General features: G+C 37.6%; 1 protein-coding gene across 2 annotated transcripts; it reads right to left on the bottom strand.

Moving 5' to 3' along the window:
- Nucleotides 1-4,517: 4,517 nt before the first annotated feature.
- PSMA6 (proteasome 20S subunit alpha 6) lies at nt 4,518-23,346 on the bottom strand. 2 transcript variants are annotated; one of them, XM_030318945.2, is made up of 7 exons: nt 23,183-23,346; nt 12,495-12,589; nt 11,939-12,020; nt 11,063-11,218; nt 7,766-7,944; nt 6,369-6,463; nt 4,518-4,751 (listed from the first exon to the last, which is right to left on the bottom strand). In XM_030318945.2, the coding sequence occupies exons 1-7, from the start codon at nt 23,256-23,258 to the stop codon at nt 4,694-4,696; spliced, it is 741 nt and encodes a 246-aa protein (XP_030174805.1). In that variant the 5' UTR covers nt 23,259-23,346; the 3' UTR covers nt 4,518-4,693. The 2 variants fall into 2 exon arrangements, with proteins under 2 accessions (XP_030174805.1, XP_030174806.1); XM_030318946.1 differs by lacking the exon at nt 6,369-6,463 and having other exon boundaries at nt 23,183-23,344.
- Nucleotides 23,347-25,912: the final 2,566 nt, after the last annotated feature.

Here is a 25,912-nt window from a genome sequence, read left to right as displayed (position 1 = left end):
TTAATTTTTTTTTTCAACGTTTTTATTTATTTTTGGGACAGAGAGAGACAGAGCATGAACGGGGGAGGGGCAGAGAGAGAGGGAGACACAGAATCGGAAACAGGCTCCAGGCTCCGAGCCATCAGCCCAGAGCCTGATGCGGGGCTCGAACTCACAGACCGCGAGATCGTGACCTGGCTGAAGTCGGACGCCCAACCGACTGCGCCACCCAGGCGCCCCAAGAATTATGTATTTTTGGTATCAGTTCTTTATCAGATATGAGTGTGCAAAGATTTTCTCCCAGCCCGTGGCTTGTCTTTTCCTTTTTTTTTTTTAACGTTTATTTATTTTTGAGACAGAGAGAGACAGAGCATGAATGGAGGAGGGTCAGAGAGAGGGAGACACAGAATCTGAAACAGGCTCCAGGCTCTGAGCTGTCAGCACAGAGCCCGACGTGGGGCTCGAAATCACGGACCTTGAGATCATGACCTGAGCCGAAGTCAGCCGCTTAACCGACTGAGCCACCCAGGTGCCCCAGTCTTTTCATTCTCTTAAGTGTCTTCACAGAGCAGAAAAAGTTTAGTTTATCAGCTTTTTCTTTCATGAATATGCTTTTGGTGGTGTATCCAAAAGCTCATTGCCAACCCCAAGGTCACCTTGGGTTATGTTATGGTCTAAAAGTTTTATAGTTTGTTGTTTTACTTCAAGTCTATGATCCATCTGGAGTTACTTTTTGTGATAGGTGAACGTTTTGCATGTGAATGTCCAGTTGTTACAGCACCATTTGTCAAAAAGACTATTTTTTCTCCATTGAATTGCTGTTGCTCCTTTTTTCAAAGATTAGTTCATTATATGTGTGGGAGTCTATTTCTGGGATTTCCAACTGTCCTAATTGATTTACCTATCCTTTTACCAATACCAAGCTATCTTGACTACCCTAAGTTTGTAGTAAGCCTTTAAGTCAGATAGTATCAGTCCTTTGACTTTGTTCTTCTTTGGTATCTTTGGCTATTCTGGGTCTTTTGGCTCTCCATAGAAACTTTAGAATCAGTTTGTTAATGTCCACAAAATTACTTGCTGGGATTTTGTTTGGGATTGTGTGGAACCTATGGACTAAGTTGGGAAGAATTGGCAACCTGACAATATTGACTCTTCCTTTTCATTTATTTAAATCTTTCATCAGGGCCTCCTGGATGGCTCAGTCGGTTAAGCATCCGACTTCAGCTCAGGTCATGATCTCACGGTTCGTGGGTTCCAGCTCTGCGTTGGGCTCTGTGCTTACAGCTCCGAGTCTGGAGCCTGCTTCAGATTCTGTGTCTCCCTCTCTCTCTGCACCTCCATCGCTCACGCTCTGTCTCTCTCAAAAATAAATAAACATAAAAAAAAAAGCCCTTTAAATTTTTCATCAGTTTTAAAACTTTCCTCATATGGATATAGCACATATTTTATCAGATTTATATCTATGTATTTAATTTTTGGAGGGTGCTAATGTAAGTGGTAGTGTTGTGTTTTAATTTCAAATTCCAATTGTGCACTGCTGGTGTATAGGAAAGCAACTGACTTTTGTATATTAATCCATATCTGCAACCTTCCTGTAAACACTTACTAGTTCCAACAGTTCCAAGAGTTTTTTCTACATTGTTTGTATTGTTGAAATCATAGACTTTGTAAACAATCATATGCTATTTTTTCTCTTTATGTCATGGCATTTTCCAATGTAATTAAAAAAATTTTTAAACACTTTTAATGGCAGCAAAATATTTTACTGAGCCATGATTAGTTAACATCCGTCTTTAACTTCATGCATATTCCTTATTAGAAATGCAGAAGAGTATAAAAAATGTGCTCATAGTTCTACCATAAATAACCAAATTAATTTCCACCAGAAATAACCACAGTTCATATTCTATTGTTTTCCTTCTACTGTTTTTTTTTTCTGCCAATGGTTCGCCTTTCTTGGGCAATAGCCTTCTTTGAATATCTGATGAAAGCTATGGGTCTCTCCCAGGAAATTAAGATATGCACTAAATTTTGCAAAGTTCCAGAGTTCTAGAGGCTTCTATGGCCCATCCCAGAAATCACTGACAAAAGAGGCTGGGACAGGGCTACACTTATGGCTGCCCTGGGGGATGAGATGTTGGGACAGTTCCATGTACCAAATGTACATCCCCTTCTGGTACCCCACCCCTACCTGCTTGTTTGCCACCAAGGGCAAGGGCGTGGCAGGTGGCACCAGGGCAAGGGCTATCTTCCTGCTTCCTCCTACTCGTCCTCCTCTGCTGGGGTGGCCTCATCATCTCTCATGAATTATAGGCACTTTGACAGCTATCAGCAGGCGCAGCTCACGGCCCTTCTGTTGTGGGTGAGCCCAGGTCTCTGAGGAAGTTATAGTCACAACAACAGCAGCAACAACAAAATAGAGACAGAATATATAGAGAATATTCCCTCTGTTGACCTGAAGATATTCTATGACATATAATTATAGAGAAAATATGTGTTCTATTTTTGGAACAGTTATTCTTGGTATAGAATAATGGCATTTTTTAGAATTTTGAATCTAGCCACCTAACTGATGGTGGGGAGGGGAGAACTTGACGTAAGTGATTGTAGGTTTCATCTAATGCCCTGACAAAGAAGTCTTGGGGTCAGACAGTTGTGTGTGGGTCTACTCCTGTCATCAATGCTTGTGTGATCTTGGACAAATTAATTTACTGAGCTCAGTTTTTTCACTTGCGGTAGGGGACTATTGATAGTATGGATCTATGATCCTTTCTGCATTAACTCTTATATATCCCAGACTCTTAAAACACACACACACACACACACACACACACACACACAAACAGAACTAGAGTGACTTAATGTTCATACTTAAATTGATCATTTCCATTTCTTCTAGCTCATTTAAGCATAACTTAGCCAATCCAAGAAGCTTAATAATACTATTTTATACTTGGGGCATCTGGCTGCCTCAGTCGGTATAGCATGTGACTCTTGCTTTCAAGGTTATGAGTTCAAGCCCCACGTTGGGTGTGGAGATTACCTAAAAATAAAGTCTTTAAAAAAAAACCACTATTTTATACAGTAAAACCTTGGTTTGCGAGCATAATTCCTTCCAGAAACATGTTTGTAATCCAAAGTACTTGTATATCAAAGTGAATTTCAAAAACCATTGGCTCAGTTGTGATCATGTGACATTTGACGTCATGTACTCTTCTTATTGAAAGACATTGCTCATTTATCAACTTAAAATTTATTAGAATGTTTGCTCATCTTGCAGAACACTCACAGAACAAGTTACTTACAATCCAAGGGTTTACTGTACTTAAATTTGTCTAGATTTTGCATAATGTAAAACTTATTTTTCTAACAAATGAGGCAATTTGCATTTTCTACCACTAAGAGGTATTTTCTTACAAAATAGCCAAGGTATTTGCTAGACTTTCACCCATGACTCCAGAAGGGTGGAGTCGGTCAATACTCTAAGGGTATAGCTGTCCAGTGAAGTAGGCTGAGGGTCTACACAGACCCCACTTTGAAAATGGTAGTACCTTTACAGGGCCTAGTGGATATAGATGGGTAATCCCAGAGCAGCAGCCCCTGAACTGGAAGACCTTGCTTCCCCTTTAGCACTCATGACTCAGCTCTGAAGAGGATGTGGTCTGTGAAGTTTCCTGCTTTTAGTGGTCACAAGTTCACATGGTCTCCCCTTTTGTGGGACTGGTGGCTACAGATACAGGAGCAACTGCCTCCAGGCATTTGTATTAGGCCAGCAGCCACGTTCACCTGTTGTGTGTGGTGACAGCCTGTCTCACCCAGGGCAAATGAGGACATGAAACGTATCAACCTTAGAAATTGCGAGATTTTTGGATCATCTGTAACAATTAGCGATTCATGTCACCAGGGTATCACTATGGGAATTTAAAAAAACTTAATTCTGTTCAGTAATGATTTTTCTCAATATAATCTGCTCTTCTTTTTCCCTTAACGTTGTTTATAGTGGCATCTCTACTATAGGCCAATTCTTTAAAGTCTGCTTTAAATAATTTTAAGGCAGCATAGAAAATACATATATTCTACAACTTTCCTGGCCTCATTGTTTCTCAAAGGTAACTGCAATTTTTGCTCTTAAAAATACTGCATCTTACGGAGTAGAGATTAAATGTGTATCTCAAAACCACTAATAACAATGCCAATCTTTTCACTCTGGTTAAAACCTCTGACAGAACTTGGGAGTCCAGTTCAGGAATATTCCATTTGAATGAATGAAGAAATGCAAAATAAAGGTCTTGCCTCACATGCCAGCTTACAATCAGAGCAAGTTATACAACCACAGTTTTTAGTTTGCCATTTATTCATTAGGCCATAGAGCTATAGTTTAAACTTCTGCCTGTTAAGTTCCTAAAGCCAAAGAAACTTGGATCTCTGTCAACAAAAAGAATAAAGCTACAATGTGAGGATGGTGGGCACTAACAGTCTGCATGCACCAGAGGCATACAACTTAAAACTTGAGGTGAAATTAAGACAAGATGCGATTATTTTCCAAAAGCACTATTTTTTTTTTTTATTTATACAGAGTCCTAACCACTTCAGTGGCAGGAGGAGTGGGAGAGGTTCCTTTTTCAATCCAGGGGCCTCCATAATGTTGGTCTGTTGTTACCAAACACACAGGCAAGTGGCGTCATGGATTTGGTAAACTAACTACATACAATGTTTAGTCTCTCTCTGCTAGAGCAACAAGGTGAGCATCAATCTCTGCTTCTGTAAGAATCCTAGAAGACAAGGAGAAAAAAACCCGTAACTATTTTACTTTTTGAAAACTTTTTCTTATCTAAAATTCCAAACACACGAAAGTAGAATAGATAGTAATGAATTCCTGTGTACCTAACACCCAACTTGGACAATTATCAATTTACAGATTTAAAAAATCTGTATACCTGTCATCCCTTTAGAATTCCTAGGTATTTCATCAACTTTATCTATACATAAAAATGTTTACTTCTTTGACATCAGATCTAAAATTAGGTTTTCTGAAAGCAAAGTCTTTTAGTTGTAGCTATGACAGAAAATATTTAAAGCAAACCTATACATAATGTATTCTATTTTAGCTCCAGTGTCAAAATGCCCTTTAGAAAAAAGACGGACATCTGGGTGGCTCAGCTGGTTGAGTATCTGACTCTTGGTTTTGGCTCAGGTCATGATCTCATGGTTTGTGAGACTGAGCCCATGTTGGGCTCTGTGCTGACAGTGTGGAGCCTGCTTGGGATTCTCTCTCTCTCTGCTCCTCCCCCACTTGCTCACTCTCTCTCAATATAAATAAATAAACATTAAAAAAAAAAAAAAAAGAGAAAAGAACTTGCAGGTCCTTTAAGCAGATTTATAAATTGCTCCTGCAGGAAAAATACTCCTAAAACCAAACACACAATTACTTCCCACAGATAAAAAAAAAAAAAAAAAAAAAGTATAGATTCAAAAAAATTTTAATTCCATGAATTTTTCTTAAATCATTCATGTTTAAACCACTTACCTACAGGCAACAAAGAGAATAAATTAGAAGAAAAAATGCATAGTAACAAAAAACTCTGTAAGGTCCAGTTAAGCTTAGTTTACCACCTTTTTTCCCACCCCTAACCATTATCAAGTATCCCTGTAACTGTGACCTAAGAGTAAATACAAATTATAGTTAACATGCCTTCCAGCAGTTCCCTGCATCTGTGGATTTAACTGAAGTATTTTTCACAAGTGCATCCAGATTCATGGTAAGTAAACCACCTCACAAGGTTCTGGGGGGATTAAGTGAGATGGTATATGTTAAGCACCCAGTATAGATTTGACTCATGGAAGCTATAAGGTTGATCTGTAGGAGTTAGTTACTTAGTAAGAACAGACGAGCACCCAGCATCTGCAATTCAATTAGCTATATTCAGAATTTGGGGTTTCCAAAGATCTGCAGACAGGGTCTGATATAGATCAGTATTTCATATTACTCTCAAAGCTCCACTTAAATAATCACTAAATACTCAAAGCTTCACCTGAAAAAAACTAAAAACTACTACTCTGGGAGATGAGGTTTCTATTGGCCATAAGGTAAAAAAAGGTAACACTTATACTTACTTTACTCCTAACATAAAGAAGGTTATTTTATGTTGCCGCTGATATTTGATATAAAATCACTCAGAAATGAGAAGCAGTTATGTCTGCCTTAAAGAGATTTCTGATAAGTTTTAAAACAGATCTCTCAGGTAATGAGGGAAAAAACTGCAATTAAAAAAAAAATGCTTTTTCCCCCCAAGTTGTAGGACAAATGGACCCACACACTTCTACCCTTCTAGGCTGTAATTTATCTCTTGGCGAACTTCTTTAAGCACCTGTCCAACAATATAACTCACCTGAATTTAGGATTTTCAACTGTAACTACTCCAACTTCTATTTCTGAAGGTTTAAAATCAATTGATAGAACAGTAGATAGGCATGTAATTGCAGTCTGAAAAAAGTATCAACATTAAAATAGTATTTTTCAGAGATTCCAAGATTTTTCATTCCAAGCTTATTCAGATCATGAATTAACCACAAACTATTCATTTTTGTTCCATGTTTCAGTGATGCAGTTCTACAACCACGTGTTACCAACAGATTGCTTAATTCTAATATGTTGCCTGCCAATGAGAAGAAACTTGGCTTATACTAAGTCAAGTCATAAATGAAAGGGGTCTATCAAAAAACACAGGATGAATCACACACAACAGTCTGTTTGCTTGATGACCTCTACATGCTGGGCACTATGCTTAGCACTTGGGGTGAGATGGGGGAGAGGATAAACATGAATGATACAGCCTTCCTTCAAGGAAAATTTACAGTAATAACAATTTAAGAATGTTTTAAAGTGGCTCTGTATCTGATGTGATTAATCATTTATGTAATTATGAACTGCAAGTAAAAAAGACCTTTTATAAACATTTAAACAGGACACAGTACCTCCCAGATGAGAACTAGCTTTATATCTCCCGTTATTATAAATAATACTGCCAACCAAACATAAAAGTATTAGATAGTAATTCTTTTGTCACTTACCAGAATCATGTTTTAAGTCTTTAGAATGGTTGTATCCCAGACCCTCCTTTCCAAAATTTACTAAAATTTTTGTTTTCAACTTCTTGGCAGTAAATAAGAGGTTTCCTTGGTCTAAGATTACTAAACATTTATGTAAAATTTTAGCTTGTTGTGTCCATTTAAAACATCCCAATCATAATGAATAATCAATCCCCTATCATTCCTGCATTAAGCTAGCTCTGCTTTTGCATCCCAGATAGAATTTCTCTGTCAAGTTATCGCATGAGCATATATTCTTTAACCAAGAAGATGTTTGTTTGCTGAGAATCTGGTATGTGGCTGTTTCTCCTTTAGGGCCATAAGAGTAACACTGCGGACTCAATTTTTTCACTTTTGCTCCCAGGAAGCTTAAGCCTAATTTGAGTCACAACCATGCAGGTCTCAGGCCCTGGTCTTGAATTCTCATTTTTAGTTACATCTTCCCATTTTATAAGTGTTTTATTGGAAGCAGTTTCAAATACATTATGACATGAGATAAGGAATTAAGTGAATACAAGCAGTCCTCATTGTTCCCATGTCAGCTGAATGACACCAATTTTACTATTAAGCCAACAAACTTGGTTCTGTGATAAATCCAGAACAGCCTTTTTAGATGGTCACTTTATACAATGATCTTCCCTATTCTATTTAGCATTAAAAAAAAAAAAAAAAGGTCAGATCCTTTTGACTAACTTACTTCCACTGTCTGTTCAAATGTCCAATCAAATTTCTTCTTGACTTTTTTTTCAAGGAAGCTGGTTGATTCAGTTTGTTTAACTCCTGCTGCAGTGGCTTTAAACCCACAGTAGTAACCTGCAGGATCACACTTGTACACCTGAGGGCCTTGTTCTTCATCTATACCAATTAAAATCATACCTAAAAAGAAAGACCCTCATGAAATATCTTATACTTTTGTACAACACAATTTCTTCTTTCTTTGTATTGTCATAAAGCTATTCTTAATCATTATTCTGTCCATCTATTTTAGGATATGTATTTTGCTTAAAGAACACTGATAAAATACAGGTTATCACCACAGATAAACTAGGTAACCAAGAACTTTCCATTTCACAAAAGGCTTATCAAAGATGTTTTTAAAATTTGAATTATTACAATTATAATTTACAACTTTCTAAATCCTTGCTATTACTCAAAGCATATTCCTCTGAACCCTTGAGATGTTACCAAATAAATGTGAATTGAATTGAATTGAATTCAAGTTGAATTCAGTTAAATTTTTCATCTTCCTTTTAGAGAAAATAATATATAGTAGTATGGTAAATGTTCTGCTGTAGACTGACCTACTTAAACTTAGTAGTTCTTTAATTTATTTGACCAAGGAAGACTTTTTCTCTTTTTTTTAAGAACTTAAGGTTCTAAAGAATTTAAGGTTCCAGGGAACCAAAATTGTGGAATACACCTTGGGAATGGTGGTGCAAAACGAAATATACCTTGAGGCTACTTGCTTATCTTCAGACTGCCCATCTTTGATACTGCTGGTATACATTCCTCTAGTAGTCAGGAGAAACCAAATTCTAAATTCTGTACACAGACCTTTATTATTACAAATCCATTATGTTATAATGACATACAGTTAAAATAAACACCACACCAGGGGCGCCTGGGTGGCGCAGTCGGTTAAGCGTCCGACTTCAGCCAGGTCACGATCTCGCGCTCCGTGAGTTCGAGCCCCGCGTCGGGCTCTGGGCTGATGGCTCAGAGCCTGGAGCCTGTTTCCGATTCTGTGTCTCCCTCTCTCTCTGCCCCTCCCCCGTTCATGCTCTGTCTCTCTCTGTCCCAAAAATAAATAAACGTTGAAAAAAAAAATTAAAAAAAAAAAAAATAAAAAAAATAAACACCACACCAAACTTCTTTCTACTCAGCAAAGCAGGTAATAAAGTATTTAAAGAATGACTTAACTCCTAGTTTCTTGTATTTCTAGATCTGAACCTCTTTTATGTACAGGCATGCCTTGTTTTATTGCGTGTTGCCTTGTTGCACTTCACAGATACTGCATTTCTTTATAAAGGTTTGTAGCAACCCTGTGTTAAGTCTATTTTTCCAATAGTGTTTGCTTGCTTCATGTCTGTCACATTTTGCTAATTCCTGGAATATTTCAAACATTTTCCATTATTCTTATTATACTTGTTACAGTCATCTATTATCAGTGATTAGGACTTGTTGAAAGTTTAGATGTTAGCATTTTAGCAATAAAGTATTTTTAAATTAAGGTATGTACATGGCTTTTTTAGATATAATGCTATTGCACACTTAATAGAGTACAGTGTAAACATAACTTTCATATGCACTGGGAAACCAAAAAATTCATTTGACTCACTATATTGTGATATTAGCTTTATTGCAGTGGTCTGTACTGAACCTGCAATATCTCTGAGGTATGCCTGTAGTTTCCTCTGTTTTAAGATTCAGTAGTAGTCAATCACTTTATTCACATTTAGAGATGTTTTACTGAGTCTACCAATGAGGAATTTTGAAACTTATTTAATTGATAAACACTATGACAGTGATCAGATATCTGTTTTATTCAAAGGTTATGTCACCCTCTAATTTTCTTTACATTTTATACTTGATATAAAGTATAGGGCAACACCAAAGAGATATCCACTTACTGCTTGAGGGAACAAACACTTTTTTACTCCAGTCTTGCAAGATGAGCTGGGTTTAATAGATGGTAAGGACATGAAGGGCAATCAAGGCAAAAGGAACAACATGCACAAAGGCATCAAGACATGAAAGGTCTTGTTATACCCAGGTGATGACAAAAGACCCACGCACTACTGGGACTTCAGGTGAGGAAGGAAAGCAGTACACGGAAGAAGGTGCTTGGGAATAAACTGCATGTCATATTAAGGGGCTTGGAATTTACACTGTAGCTGATGAGGAATCAGTTTTTCTAGGGAGTAACAATCAAAATTTAATTTTAAAATGATAACTCACATAGCAACATGGAAGACAGACTAGGAAAGAGTGAGAAAAGAGAGAAGAGACAAGTAAACTAAGTGGCAAAGGCAAGAGATGATGAAGAAGGAACAGAGGAGACAGGAAAGAACAGATATTCTAAGGTGAAGCTCGAAGACTAATCATATGACCAGGGAAGGTGGAGTAGGCGTAGCAAAGAGAAGTTGAGGATAAAAGTAGGAAAACAGCAATGATTTCAAGTCTGAAGCATCTGCAGGCTGTGGAGGAAGGGACTGGGCTAACACTAACGTAGTAGTGACTGGCTGAATACAGGTAGTAAACGAAAAGTATGAAAGAGGGTGAGATCACTGACACAGAACCAAGAGGGAGAGAAGGATCACAGAGAAAGCCTGGTGAGCAAAAACATTTAAAGGAAAAGCAGAAGATGAGCTAAGGAAAGTGAGGAAAAGGGGGAAAGAGCATCACTGAAGAAACTGAGGGAGCATTTTTAAATGAGAGGTGAAAAATAGGGTCATATGTTAGAGAAAAATCATTACACTCACTGTTTTAATTCCCATAAATGACACAATGTCAAAAACAAACGTGTTCAATTTTTCAGGATAATGTATTACATTCAATCTAAAATCAGTAAACCTCATCTCTCTCCTAATAGAATTTTACTTATTTTTAAAAAACATAATATAGTCTACAAATATGAACCACAGGTATATGTGTTTGAGCCTAATTCTTTAGGGTGATCAAAAAAAAGAGCTACATTGTTAAGATGCCTATTGAGACATCTGCATGGAAAGAGTAATCTGGAATTGCAGTACAACTCCCATTACAACAGCCCAATGTAACAGTGACTTGGATCTTTCAAATCAAACATCCTTAAAAGAACTATTTTAATAAAGTCTAATAGCACCTAAAGCTTAAGAGATAGTACCTAAAATACTGTTGTGAAACCTACCCTTCATTGCTGATTTATTATAGAGAGTTCCACCCTTTATATAATTTTCTTTTATTCCTTTCTGAAAAAATGTAATTCATTTGTGAGCCTTGTTAGCATACTTACAACAACCAAGAGGCCTCATTTCAGCATTCTGTGTGTAGACCTGAGAAATATCAGCAATTCTTTTGCACAGCATGTCCACAGGAATCTCATAGCCATACTTGTACTTCCAATTAGCTGCCTCATAGCGTGCCCTCTGTACCTGGGATCTGCTGTCCGCTTAGAGCAGAAAAAACAAGTTTACTTCTTTAGAGGAAAGAGTGAACGTAAAATCAGACAATTTTCCATTTTCCATACATATATAAAATCTCCACTCTAACTTAAGGAAGGTAGAGTGGTCCACTATGGTTTCTTCTACCACCAACGAACGGTCGATGACTCAGCAACAAATACATGACAAAAAAGGAAAACATATTTAAAGATGGAGTTCTACACACAGCACTTCCTTTTATGCTGAGTCCTTTATCAGCCGTGAAAATAGTTTCTACAAGTGTTTAATAATTCCCAAAAGAACAAGTTTTAAGGAGAATGTTTCTCTTATCTTTTTTGTAGGCTTGAATTTTCTCTTGATTTCAGAAAACAGAAACCCAAAGTAATTTTTATAATTCTCATCTACTTCTAACTGTGCCATTATTACCAGGTTTGAAATATATGGACTTAACTATCCTTAAAGTATTAACTATATATGAAATAAATCATCTATGAGAGGGGCCTCAGCCCAGTTTCCCTGACAGTAGTATACAGATCTAATTCTATTATACTTATGATTTCAAAAAAGCTCACAATACTCCGAATATACTGATACTAACCTTGGAAGATGGCAAATATACTCCTATATATCAGGCACATCAGGCACTAAAGGGAGCCTTTTAAAATTAATACAAAACTCGTAAATAATTGAAGAAAATAACAAATCTAAGTAGACATCAAATCAGTTACCTGTCATTCCTGTCATCACACAGCCAATGTTTTCAGTTATCTTGAATAAGTGAGTCACTGTGCTAGAATCCAATAATTTGTCCTAATGAACAAAAGAGATCAAGATAATTTTTGTAAAATCAGAGGTCCCAGTGCAGGGATAAAAAAATACTATGGAGTTATGATAAACTATGTAACAAATGTCTTCTGTTCATTTTATTGTTAAACCCAATTTTTTAAAAAAGGCAGGGGATAGACTTTGTTTTCCTTTGTTAGATGATAGGTTTCCTGTGGGGGAGAACTATATCACCAAAGCCTGTTGCAAGATTCCTGAAGAAAAAAGACCTAGAATTCCCACTGTGCTTATAATCATTACCACAAAGTTCAATATGTTAATTCTGTCTACTCAGCTAAACAGTCCATAGCTGCCGAGTAAATACTTCTGGAGTGAAACGGGAAAGCACGAGGAAAGCAAGAATGTTAATGTATATAGGTTGTAATATAATTTTGTACAAACTCATGAAAAATCCTTACATTATATTCTGTAACAACAGGCTATCTGAGCAATATTACTTACAGGTACTTTCTTCTGTGTGACAATTACTGCACAGTCTTTCCCTCTGACAGCTACTGATGTAAGGCCACCCTGGTTAATAGCCTTAAAAGCATATTCTGGAAAACAGAATAGTGTTTTTAAAAGGTGGAATAAATTATTATAGATTCATCAAATGGAATAAGCAAGCAATCACTGAAAAGAATGAGCTAGAGCTATACAAACTAACATGGAATGCTGTCCAAGACATGCAAAGTTAAAATAATAATGATAATAATAAATTCTAGTTAAACCAACTCCATTTCTTTTCATTTTAGTTTACTAATCATTTTCATCAGACTAAGTACCAACTTTCCAAAAAAGATTTAATTAATTTATCATATCAAGTCTTTAAAAAAAATTTTTTTTAATGCTCATTTTTGAGAGAGAGACAGAGCATGAGTGGGGAAGGGGCAGAAAGAGAGGGACACACAGAATCAGAAGCAGGCTCCAGGCTCTGAGCTGTAAGCACAGAGCCCGATGCGGGGCTTGAATTCACAAACTGTGAGATCATGACCTGAGCTGAAGTCAGACACTTAACCAACTGAGCTACCCAGGCACCCCTATCATATAGTCTTTATCAATTACATTTTATAATTTGAAAAATTTGTTTTGTGGTCATTATTTCTACCAAGTCTGGTTTTCCTGGGTCAAATTTAGTTGCTCTAAATTTTCTCAAGATCTACTACTACTGCTAATTTTGGCCAGTAACTAATTTGACCATATGCAATTTTAATTGCTGTTAAGATTATTCTGTATTGTCTTTTCCCCTACCAAGTTGAACTTTTCTGGATCATAGTTTTTCTGATTTTCATGATATCTAAAACAAGGATTCTTTAGTTTGTCTATAACAAACTTCAGCTTGTGCACTTCTAGCTGATATCAAACCATTCCCCAGGTTAAAACAGATGGATCAAAGAGGGAGCATGAAAACAAACTACTTTAACACCATGCAGTTGACAACAACTGCTTTTGAAGAGTAGAATTACAAATGAGACTACCCCTTTCTATGTTTTGTATTTCTGTAATATCTAAATCTAATATAAACATACTTTGTAATTATAAAAGTAGCAACAGATGAACTATTGGAACCTCATCAAGATAAAAAACTTCTGTACACAAGGAATCAATCAACAAAACTAAAAGGCAACGGACAGAATGGGAGAAGATATCTGCAAATGACATATCAGATAAAGGCTTAATATCCAAATACATGAAGAACTTACCAAACTCAACACCCAAAAAAATAAATAATCCAGTGAGAAAATGGGCAGAAGACATGAATAGACACCTTTCCAAAGACATCCACATGGCTAACAGACATGAAAAGATGCTCAACATCACTCATCATCAGGGAAATACAAATCCAAACCACACTGAGATACCACCTCACAGCTGTCAGAAAGTGGAGAAAGGGGAACCCTTTTGCAAGGTTGGTGGAAATGCAAACTGGTGCAGCCACTCCGGGAAACAGAATTCAAGTTCCTCAAAAAATTACCTACAGAACTACCCTACAACCCAGAATTGCACTACTAGGTATTTATCCAAAAGACACAGGTGTGATGTTTCAAATGGGCACATGCACCCCAATGTTTATAGAATTATTGATAATAGCAAAAGTACGGAAAGAGCCCAAATGTCCATCGACAGTTAAATGGATAAAGAAGATGTGGTATAGATACACAATGGAGTATTACTTGGTTATCAAAGAGAATGAAATCTTGCCATTTGCAGCAATGTGGATAGAACTAGAGTGTGTTATGCTAAACAAAATAAGTCAGGCAGAGAAAGACAAATATCCTATGATTTCACTCATATATAGAATTTAAGAAACACAGCAGATGAATATAGGGGAAGGGAAGGACAAATAAGGTAAAAACAGAGAGGAAGGCAAGCCATGAGAGACTCTTAAATACAGAGAACAAACTCGGGGTTGCTAGAGAGGAGGTGGATGGGGGGTGGGCTAAATAGGTGATGGGCATTAAGAAGAGCACTTGTTGGGATGAGCCCTGGGTGTTATATGTAAGTGATGAATCACTGGGTTCTATTCCTGAAATCGATACTACACTGTATGTTAACTAACTTGAATTTAAAAAAAAAAATTAAAAGAAATTAAAATAAAATATTAGTCATATATTTGCTCACTGTAGAAAATACGGGGATTATAGAATACAATGTAAAAAAAAAGTCACTCATAACTCTAATCATTATTGACATTTTAACATAATAGATGTTTTAAAAATTCTGTCAAGTATTACTCTGGGCACAGGGTCTGAATCCTAGTCTCCTATGTTCAGAAAGCCAACTGGTGATGAGGACCAGCCAAGAAAGATACTACCTGTGCCAAAGAACTTCCTTTAATAGGAGCTATAATAAAAAAAACTCATCAAATATTTCTAAGTAGCTATAGATTGAAGACAGAAAAATAGAGTAAAAAAGACTCTAGCAAAACACCATAAAGAAAATCCTCAAATCTACCTTAGATTCAACTAGATTATAATAGTTTATTTTTACCATCACCACAAATAATTTCTAAAGCATAATGTTTCAAAATGCTTCTCAGTTCTATTTCTCATATGGCCAAAAAGCTTCTATCAGATCAAACCTCCACAGATAAAAAACCATAAACTCTGAATAACTACCTGAAGACACCAGAAAGTGACAAACAGTAGGCAGATTCTAGAAGGGGAGGACAATGCTTGGAAGAAAGGAATGGCATGAATGAGTTTCCCGTTTTCACAGCTTATAGACTGAGTGCAGGCCCTGGTCAGGGCTAAATACCCACAGAAAATTCAGTCTTTTTAGCCTGAAGAACTAGAGAACAGTTTGGGGGTAACTACAGCTACTGGAAAATGAGGGAAAGAAAGGAGAGAGCCAGAGAGGGAAAGACTCAACCCATATATTATGTTACCCAAATCTCTGGCTGATTCCATAACCACATATACACAAGACAGACTCCAGGCAGCTTAGCTAAGGATAAAAGAAAGGGAGATTCGAGCTGCCACCCAAATTAATTGCCTCCTAGAACAAATCAACATTCTTTGGAGGAATATAGCAGAATCCATGTCAACTGCATTAAATGTTAATGGATAAAATACTCCAATTAAAGGCAGAAACTGTCAGAATGGATAAAAAAGCAAACCTCAAATATATGCTATCTACCACAGACACACTTTACTAAATGAATGGAAAAAAAGATTACCATATAAACAGTAAGCATCAGAAAGCTGAATGGACAATATTAATATCAGACAAAGTAGAGATTTCAAGACAACAAATGTATCAGAGATAAAGAGGGACACTTCAAAAAAATGTCACAGAATGTCAAAAAATGTCATAGAAAAATCAATTCATAAGAAAGAAGACAGAACAATCATAATGTATACGCACCTTATAAGAGTACTTTAAAATACATAAAAGTAAAATTGACAAAATTAAAAAGAGAAATGGCCAATCCCATCCAGTTTAAGATTTTACCACCACCACCACCAGGCAACTGAAATAGACATAAACACACAAAGTAGACATTCATGATATGGACCACACTATCGATCACCTTGACTGAGTTGTATCTAAAGAACACTACTGGCAACAACTGAAGAATATACATGCACACGGTGTAATACAAATGCACATGGTACTTTTACTGAGATAGAGCATATATTAGAGACCATAAAACAAGTCTCAATAAATTTTAAAGTATTGAAATCCCTAACTATTTGAAAAATTTAAAACACCCTTCTAAATAATCCATGGATCAAAGACATAATCATAAGAGAAACTTAAAAATATTTTGAACTGACTGGTAATAATGTATCACAATTTGTAGGATGCAGCTAAAAGAAGGAATTGTATTGCTATGGAAAAAGACCCTAAGGTGGCCTCCTCTCTATAATCCCTGCCTCCGGGTGTTCACACCTTTGTGTAATCCCCTCCTCCTGAATGTGAGCAGGACCTGTTACTTGCTTCTGACAAAATGTGGCAAAGGTGATGGGATGTCATTCTCCTATTACATAAGACATCTTAAAAGCAAAAACGTATGTTACCTTCCATTGCATATTTCTCCTACCATCATCTTTTTGTAACATTGTTTTTTTTGCCTTAAAGGTAAATGTCTGCCCCAAATGAATATGCAAAATTTAAAAATAAAAATGTTTAATTAATACAGTTTAATGCTTCTAAGAACAGCCAAACTAATTCCAATTACTTCATAAGTTGAAATGTACACTGATAGCTTTGAATGCAAAAATATTATCAGAGGTAACAATTATGGCATTTACAGATGTCATTAAGTGAGCTTATAAAATGATTTACCTGTGACATGAGGCTAATTTCAGTCCTTAACTGTACTTGTATGTGTCTCATTTATCAATAAAATTATATATATAGTTTATATATAAACAGATATATAAACATATATTTATATAAATATGAACATATATAAAGACTGTCTTGCTAGCAGACTAACTCTAGAGATTCTTCTTGCTGGCTTGCCAAATGGCTGTATGACAAAGAACCATGGGTGTCTTCCAGTGAACAGTCAGCTAGTAGCTGGGACCCTCAGTCTTATACTGAAAGGAAATGAATTCTGCCAACATCCTCAGTGAGCTTGAAAGCAGAGTCTTCTCTAGTTGAACCTCCAGATGAAAACACAACCTAGACAACATGATTGCAGCCTTGTGATATTCTCAGCAAACTACTCCTGACCCACAGTAACAGTGACTTAATAAATGTATTAGTTTTAGCGGCTAAGTTTGTAGTAATGTTTATGCAGCATAGAAAACTAGTATGCTAGCCTTGTTTATATTAGACAAGGTCTAAAATCAATTATTTAAGTTACTACTTTAAGAAAATAGGAGGGTGTCTGGGTGGCTCAGTTAGTTGAGCGCCCAACTTTAGCTTGGGTCATGACCTCACTGTTCATGAGTTCGAGCCCCACATTGGGCTCTGTGCTGACAGCTCAGAGCCTGGAGCCTGCTTCAGATTCTGTCTCTTCCTCTCTCTACACCTCCCTTGTTCACACACTCTATCAAAAATAAATAAACCTTAAAAAAATTTTTTTTTAAATAAAAAGAAAGAAACTTAGAAGGGGCACCTGGGTGGCTCACTTGGTTAAATTTCCGACTTTGACTCAGGTCACGAGTTCACAGTTTGTGAGTTCGAGCAAGCATGGGGCTCTCTGCAATCAGCTCAGAGCCCGCTTTGGATCCTCTTTCCCCCCCTCTTTCTGCCCATTCCCCTGCTCATGTGCTCTCTCTCTCTCTCTCAAAATAAACATTAAAAAAAATAAGAAACTAAGGAAAGGTAAAATAAACCTGGTTCCCCCCAAATTTCCTTATCTAATTCCCATCTATATCAATTCACCTTCTCTGAGGAACCTTTCCTGGCTCTCCCTGGCTATGTCACTTTCTTTCCTTTTTTTTTTTTTTTTTTTTTTTTTTTTTTTTTTTTAAGATTTTTATTTATTTCTTATTTTTTTGGAGTAATTTCTACACCAAACATAGAGCTTGAAGTCATAACTCTGAGATCAAGAGCCACACGCTCAACTAACTGAGCCAGCCAGGTGGCCCATGTGTCACTTTCTATAGTAACCTTCTTTGTACTGTTATTTTAGTACTCACCATGTTGCACTGTAATTTCCAATAAAATTTTATATAAATGAATCCCTACTGTAATATTACCAGTGTAAAATATATATTTTATAGTAATTTCCAGAAAAATGGAAACTGCTGGAGTAAAGAATCTTGAGACAACATAATAAGTAAAAAGTATCTTCTAAAGAAACACTGGTAGGGTAAAAATATAGTTTACAGCAGAGGGGAGCTTGAAGGCTAATTAAGAAAAAAACAGAACAGCATAAGGGGAACATTTAAAGGTGTATTTGTTTTTTAAAGCCAGAATTCAAATATTGGAAATAGTAATTAAACACTTTATTTCCATCACTAAAGATTGGGGCTTTTAGGGTAAAATTTCAGAAAAACTTACAAACTAGCAAGCACTATTACATTAATCTCCATAATCTGTTTTTGAATGCCCAAAATTATGCAGGATAATAACTGATAGTCCATTTCCCATTTTTTAAATGGAACAAATTATAATGAATTACACTCAATCTCAAGTCTTCATTTCCTTAAATACATAGTAAAATACATATTTGTAAACTATTAGGTTGACCCACGAAAATCACTTTAATAGGTAAAAAAAATAGTAAAATATCAGCAGTTTCACATGGTTCAACCTAACAATAAACCATTAGGTTAGAACGTAAATTGCTTCCTTGACCACAAACAAAATGGTAAATCAACAGTTGTTTTGTATAGTTATCTATTTCAGTCATCTCTTATTCACTTTCTTTCCTTATACTTTTTCCCAGCACTTTCCCAACTTTTCTGGGAGTCATTTGTATAGTACTAGGAAAAAAACAGGGGAAAAATATAAAAGATACTGTGATAAAACGTTCAGGACAATCACGATACCAGACAATGGCTCATACTACGACTTGCAACAGCAGAGATGCATATCCCCTTTATGAACACTCATCGGCTTTGCAAGGCATCTATAGATGATTCTGAGGTTCTGCCAATTACAGGACTATACTCAAGATTTTCCCCACCCATAATTTTGTTTAAAATGCTGTACTGAGTTTTGAGAGATAGATATGGGTTTTTTTCCCCCATATAAACATGGGCTGGAAAAATAAAAAAATGAAATGAGAGATCTATACATTCTATGAAGTTTGGTTATGGAAAAAAAAAAAAAAAAACACCAAAAAGGGTTGTTCTACTGGGGCAAGGCAGGTATTCTGCAAAATATGTCTATTTAATTTCAATGCTGCATGCTAGAAACTTTTTGTAAGATTTTTGGCAGCTGTTTATTCTTCCGTCTTTCCCTAACCTTGGAACATAAATGAGAAGTGCATCTCATTCCTTAGCACCACCTATTACCCTCTTTAAAAAAACTGTGATCTTTGGGGTGCCTGGATGGCTCAGTTGGTTGAAAATCCGACTCTTGATTTTGGCTCAAGTCATGATCTCAGGTCCTGGGATTGAACCCTGCATCCAGCTCTGCGCTGGGTGTGGAGGCTCCTTGGGATCCTCTCCCTCCCCACCCCCTCTCTCTCTGCCTCTTTGCCCCCCTTCTGCACTCACTCATGGGCGGTCTCCCAAATGAAAAGACAAAACAACTGTGATCTTTAAGCAGGTGGGGTCATTAGAAATCTTGGCACTGGCATGGGGATGTAGAGGGTGTATATGAGGTTTGAAAACATAGTAGTGTTTGATCTTGTTACTTTCTGGTGTAGTTATGATATGTATGTATTTATGTATACAGACATTTAATTTCAAATCGATTCAAGGAGGGCATGAAAAGTCTAGGTTCAGAAACACTATTTTTTTTAATGTTTATTTATTTTTGAGAGAGAGAGAGAGAGAGAGAGAGAGAGGGAGAGAGAGAGAGAGGTGCATGAGCAGGGGAGGGACAAAGAGAGAAGGGGACAGAGTATCCAAGATGGGCTCCAGGCTGACAGCAGTGAGCCTAATGTGGGGCCTGAACTCATGAACTGTGAGATCATGACTGAGCCGAAGTCAGATGCTCGACTGACTGACCAGGTGCCCCAGAAATACTACTTTAACACGAGTTTTTTTTTTTTTTTTTTTAAATAGCAAAAAATGTAAACAGTAAATACTTCCCAGTCCATTTATTTATAAAACTCTTGATTCCATTTTTATCACCCACTCATTTCTTCCTGACAGCATCCCTCACTGAAACATTTATTGAGCACTTACTTTGTGAAAGACACTGTTCTAATAAGTACATTGTATGTATTAAGTCATTAAATCCTTACAGCCCTATAAGGGACATGAAATTATTATTTCCATTTTACAAATCGAAGAAAATTCTCATAGTTGGTGTGGAGCAAGAACTTGAACTCAGGAATCCTGGCTTTGATACTATGCCAGACTGGTATTTCTAGATTAGAAAAGTGTCCTATCCAGTCTGATTCTACCAGTCTATTTCTTTCCTGCTCCTTATCAGTATACTCCCTTCTTAGAAGCACATGGGCAGTGCTCATATCCCCCTGGCAGGCACATTCAAATGACACTCCTCTCCTCCCTTGCCAGACCTATCCAGCAAAGGATCAGCAAAAATCAGGAGAGAAAAGCCCGAAAATAGTGAGGTTTATTTTGTTCCACCTGGGCCTTAGTTTCTTCACTGATAACTTAGGGATTTCTGAAATTAGATTTCAAAGCTGGTGCTCTGTGTATAGTTCTACAATTTTTACATACACACACCCTGAATACATTCATTATAAGAAAATTTTCAGTAGTTACTAAAGAGTACAAACAACAATGAGAAATCTTTCTTACTCCCTGGGAGCAAACACTGTCAACAGCTTGTAATTATGGGTAACATTTTAACTTTAAATTTGTATCTCTATTTTTTAAATTATTGCCTTTAGACTATATTTATGTTTTGAGTCCTACTATGGAAGAGGAGGAGCATACACTCACCTCTCCATTAATCTTTCCTTCCCCAGTCACCTCCCCATTTTTGCTTTATTTTTTTCCACTATCAAAGTTAACAATTTGCACTCATAATTCTTATATACTTTGTCTCTGGTGGATTCTAAAGTTTATAAACTCATCAACAGCATTCACAATATTATAACGTACAAATATTTCACTAGAGAACCAAGTATGGATAGACCATAAAAAAGTAAATACTCCATGCTTACAGAGCTACTAAGCTAACAGACCAAAAAAATGAGCCAAAGAATCAAATAAGCACCTAAAAACATTTACTGAGCCTTTAATACTGTGCTAAGCACTCTACATGTATCATCATATTTAATCCTCAAAACAAGCACACAGGAAGGAATTGTTAACCCAACTCTGCAAACGGAAACTAAGGCTAATGTTAATGTCATAGATCACTTGCCCAGGTTGGCTAGTATGCATTATGCAAGGATCTGAATCCAGGTAAGGCTCCAGGGCCTGACCTCTTCGCTATACTGCTTGCTCACACTAACTGTTCTTTCACTTTCCTTTTCCTAGCAATATCTAATTAGTGCCCTGAATAGCAGAATGTGTTATTCAACAAGGCAGTGCTTAAAGTCATCCTGTCTAGAGATTAAGCTTTTGGACTTCATGTTTCATTCCAAATCTTTTTAAATTACTTAACTGACACTATATCCAGCCTTTCCACTCACCTAATCTGGAAGTATTAAAGACTACTTTTTGGCTGGATTTCACAATATGGTATATAGCAAAGCAAAGAGTAGGTCTGACTTTTCCTGTTCACATATTAAAAATCATAAAATAGAATATTCAAAGCAGTAGTCCAATATAGAAAAATTCTCTAAAACTCGGGAAAGAAACTAAAAATGAAACTTCCTTGAGAAGTTATCTTTCTTCTGTCTTTGGTCATATTTTTCGATTGAGGATGAGTGAAAAGGGTTACTGAATTACCGTTGCTTCTTGCTACCTTGTAAACAGTATATAGCCATATACTGTGTAAGTTTCATTCCACACTATTGAACTATTTCTAAACTACTTTTAACTATTTCTAACATTTACAGGTGAACTATTTCTAAAACTATTTCTAAATCTTGAACTATTTCTAAAATTTACAGGTGAAGAGAACCTCATTTATAGGTCAACTCTCCTATGATTTCCAACCAGAGATGGTATTACTGTCCTCCCCAAAGCACTGTGGCGGTAAACTCACTCAAAAATCAAAGGATCATGGGGTCAGATGTAAATCAGATTCTCCAGATATTAATTAAATTCCCTATGGCAGGAGATTAAGAATCCCTGACACCATTTCAATCCAACAAAATATATTGTTACACTGAATGAATGGTAAATAGTTTAGGGTTTATTGCCACTAAGTCTGTCTTTCAGGAAACAGCTAGTTCACCACTTCTCATCCACAATTCAAAAACAAGCTTTTAAACTATTTAGAAACATTCAGATGTGGTTTAAAAGGGGATGCTAATTTCAAGAACAGCTCCAGAATTGACAGCCACTCACTCGATCTGCCAGTTTTTCAAAGATGTCCTGATCTGTAGATCCTTGTCATCTGGCTCTTTTTACTTTCCTTTTTATACGTTCGTTTACGTTATATGTTACTCCCTTTAAGCTGTGAGCTTCAGTATAGGAGAGGGTGTGACATCTTTGCATCCCCTAGGACCGCCACAGTGTCCTCCACATAAAAGGGTCTGAATGCCAGTGTGGAATTAACTACTACAAGGAAGTACATGTTGCAAACAAAGGAAAACGGAGAGGAGTGTTTTAATGGCAAACTTAAGGTGCCAATTATTCTTTAGAGAAGTCCAGATGTTGGGCCCATCCAGGCCAAAACGTAACAAGTGAAAAGGCGTCAAGAAACCAGAGTCCAGAATTGCAGTCCTACCTTCCTTAACTCTTTATTGTGTCCAGGAGGTGCGGCCTCTCGCCCTTAAGAGCCCGAGGCCTTCAGCCTTCGGGCCCCCCGATCCCTGCCTCCAGACAGGCGTGGGAACACCTTGGGAATGGACCCTGACTCGGCCTTTCTCCCGTCCCAGCTCGGGCCATGCTTCAGTCGCGGACTAAACTCCGGCCGCGTCTGCCTGTTCCAGGCCGTACCATGACAGAGCAATTCGAGTGGACCACAGGCGGACTCGGTTCACTCACCTACTTGGTAGAGCCGGCCCTCGGGTGAAAAAATGGTAATGTGGCGATCAAACCCAGCGCTGGAACCACGGGACATGTTGGCGCACCCACTATTTCAAGCACTGTCTCTGAGCCCCGTAGCTCCCGTACCAGGCGTACAACCCCCCCAGAAGTTGCAGCAACTGCTTCCGGGGCACCGGCCGGCTTCATCCGCTCTTACGCGCGGAACTCGCGACTCAGCTCCAATTCAGGCGCGGAGAGCGTTCCGAGGCCACACCCCTTCTTGGGGGGTGGGGAGAGCAGGGACGGTGCGGCGTGGGGGCGCTTTCGGTGAGCGCTTGCGTCAGCTACGCGTCTGAGCTGTGTGCAGATACCAGGCGAAACTGGCGTTGTGGCGGTTTAGAGTTTTCATCTGGAAAGTGAATGGACTGCAGCAAGGACGAAAAAGCTTTCTGGGGGCCCCGAGTAATAATCTGCCTACCGGTGGGACCTAAATGGATGGATGATGTGTTTAAGTCTCTCGTTAGTTTGGGGACGTATGTATCCAGCTTGTGTCTAGATTTCTTGCGTTCTTTCTAATCTACTTTTTACCCATCCACTTTTCTTCCTACTACAGGAGAAAATGCGTTGCAGGTGTTGCGGCAGTAACCGTTAATTTTAGGTACAGAAGGGAGCGGGTTCTAGTAGCTACTGGAAAGAACAGAACTGTCTTCTGGCCAGGCAAGGCCAGCAATCCCGACAGTTTTGTCTTAGAAGTAGAACTGAGGAAATATAGGTGAGGAATATGAGGAATCATGAAGTTAAGTTGCTCTAATTGATAAGAACGGAAAGGACGTGGAGTATAGCCCTGTTCATTTGTTGAATGAACTAATGGGAGTAGCGGACTGGGTGGCTCCGGGGAGGAAAAGTGGCTTTTCAAATTGTAAAACGGTGCCTATTTTGACTTTTCCCCAAGGCACACTCCTATTTAACCAATATTGAATGCAAAACATGACGTTAGGCTGGTGTCCCTAACGTCCCCCGTTTGTGCATCTGGGAGGCCGGTTTTGCCAAGGTTTCTGGCACTTGAGTGCCTGCTGTAAGTTAATACTAAAGCAAGGATTCTTACCTCTTTAACATATTTTCTCCTAAGCTCACTTTGCATTTAAAGGAAAAAAATGTGTAAGACCCTCTTAAGTAGTTCTTAAGGAAACCCCAAATGTCAACAATGTTTTTAAAAATTAAACTTCCATTTTTATCAAGCTGAAAAAGTCCAAAAGTGAGACATGATTAAGATAATACTAAATGCATACAACATCTTTGGCACACAGGGTACTTTCCAGCTCTAATTTCCAAGTGTACCGATAAAAGTTGTCCCTTACTTCTGCCGCAGGTCCCTACCCTACCCTCAGGACCAACTCCTGACCTTTTGGGTGCTTTTTTCCTCACACTCTGAGCAACGCTAGTGTATTATAATTTACCAGACTTTACCTGAATAGTCATAAAGAGTTCTCTGTAAGGCTGCCAAGGAGGGTGAACCCTTTTAGTTGCACAGCCTCAACAGCCCCCCACCCCCACCCCATGCTGGTGTCTCTAGCTGGACCCTTCTCCAGAACGCATTCTTATCTAATTGCCTGTGGGATGTTTTTCACTTTGAGACACAAGGTACCTTAAAACCCAATGTATTTAAAACAGAGCTCATCATGTCATTTCTTCCCCCACCAAGCCAGTTCCCGCCCCTTGTACCACACTTTACAAGAACTCAGAACCCAAACCTTGCAGCAGTCTTTGATTCCTCAAAACTTCTTACTCTGTCCCTATATTATCCTGATCCTTCATTTTCTTTTTTTCTGTTCTGTAATTCATAATTTTGTTCACTGTTTATTGTCCCATCCCCCACCCCACCCCCACTGCCCCCACCCCCCACTTGCTCCATGAGGGCAAGAATCTTTGTTTTGTTCACTCCTGTAGCTCAGGCAACTTGAACAATGCCTACCATATATCAAGTGCTCAATAAATATTAGTTGAATGAATGAATCCCTTACAGCATCGGGATTAGGAGTACATCCTTTTCTATTTAAATATGGATTTAAATGCCATTTGTGGCAGTTACTAGATATATGACCTTATGCAAACTCTCTAAGTCTGGATTCCCTTATCTATTAATTTTGGATAAGATCCACTTTATTGGAGGCTGTTGTGAGGATTAAATGAGAAGGCAAGTGAAGACCTAAACAAAGTACCTAGCATGTAACCTGGCACATTAAACAGTTTATGTTATTGTTGCTTTCCTGTCTGGTCAGTTACCAAATCCTGTTGATTATTCCTATGGGATAGGATATGTCTGCTTTTCATTCCCACTGCCATGCAGTGATGGGACATTTAAAATCACAGACACTGGAAGCCATTAGAATGTCACATGTTCAAAGAAATCCTCATCCCTTCTTGAGGTTACATTTAAGCTGGGCCCTGAAAGAGGCATTGGATTTCAGATGGTATATACATTTTAGTACTCAACCTGGAAAGAATCAACCTCATTTTCCACACAAACACAAACTGAAAGCTACAATTAGAACATTAGACTCCCTTAGGGCAGTGGGCACATTTATTTTGCTCCCCAGTGTATCCTCAATGGCAAACCATGTCTAGCATGAAGTAAGCACTCAGATCATTCAATGGATATGCATGCTCACTATCTGAGTTTTCTGTTATGTTTGTTTTTCCTAATTTGGAGAGAGTTGTGAATAAATGAGAAATCCAAATTTCAAAAAC

Source organism: Lynx canadensis, chromosome B3 (assembly GCF_007474595.2).
Source record: "Lynx canadensis isolate LIC74 chromosome B3, mLynCan4.pri.v2, whole genome shotgun sequence".
NCBI lineage: Eukaryota > Metazoa > Chordata > Mammalia > Carnivora > Felidae > Lynx > Lynx canadensis.
Note: the sequence above shows the minus strand (reverse complement) of the source record. Positions and strands in the feature narration are given on the sequence as shown.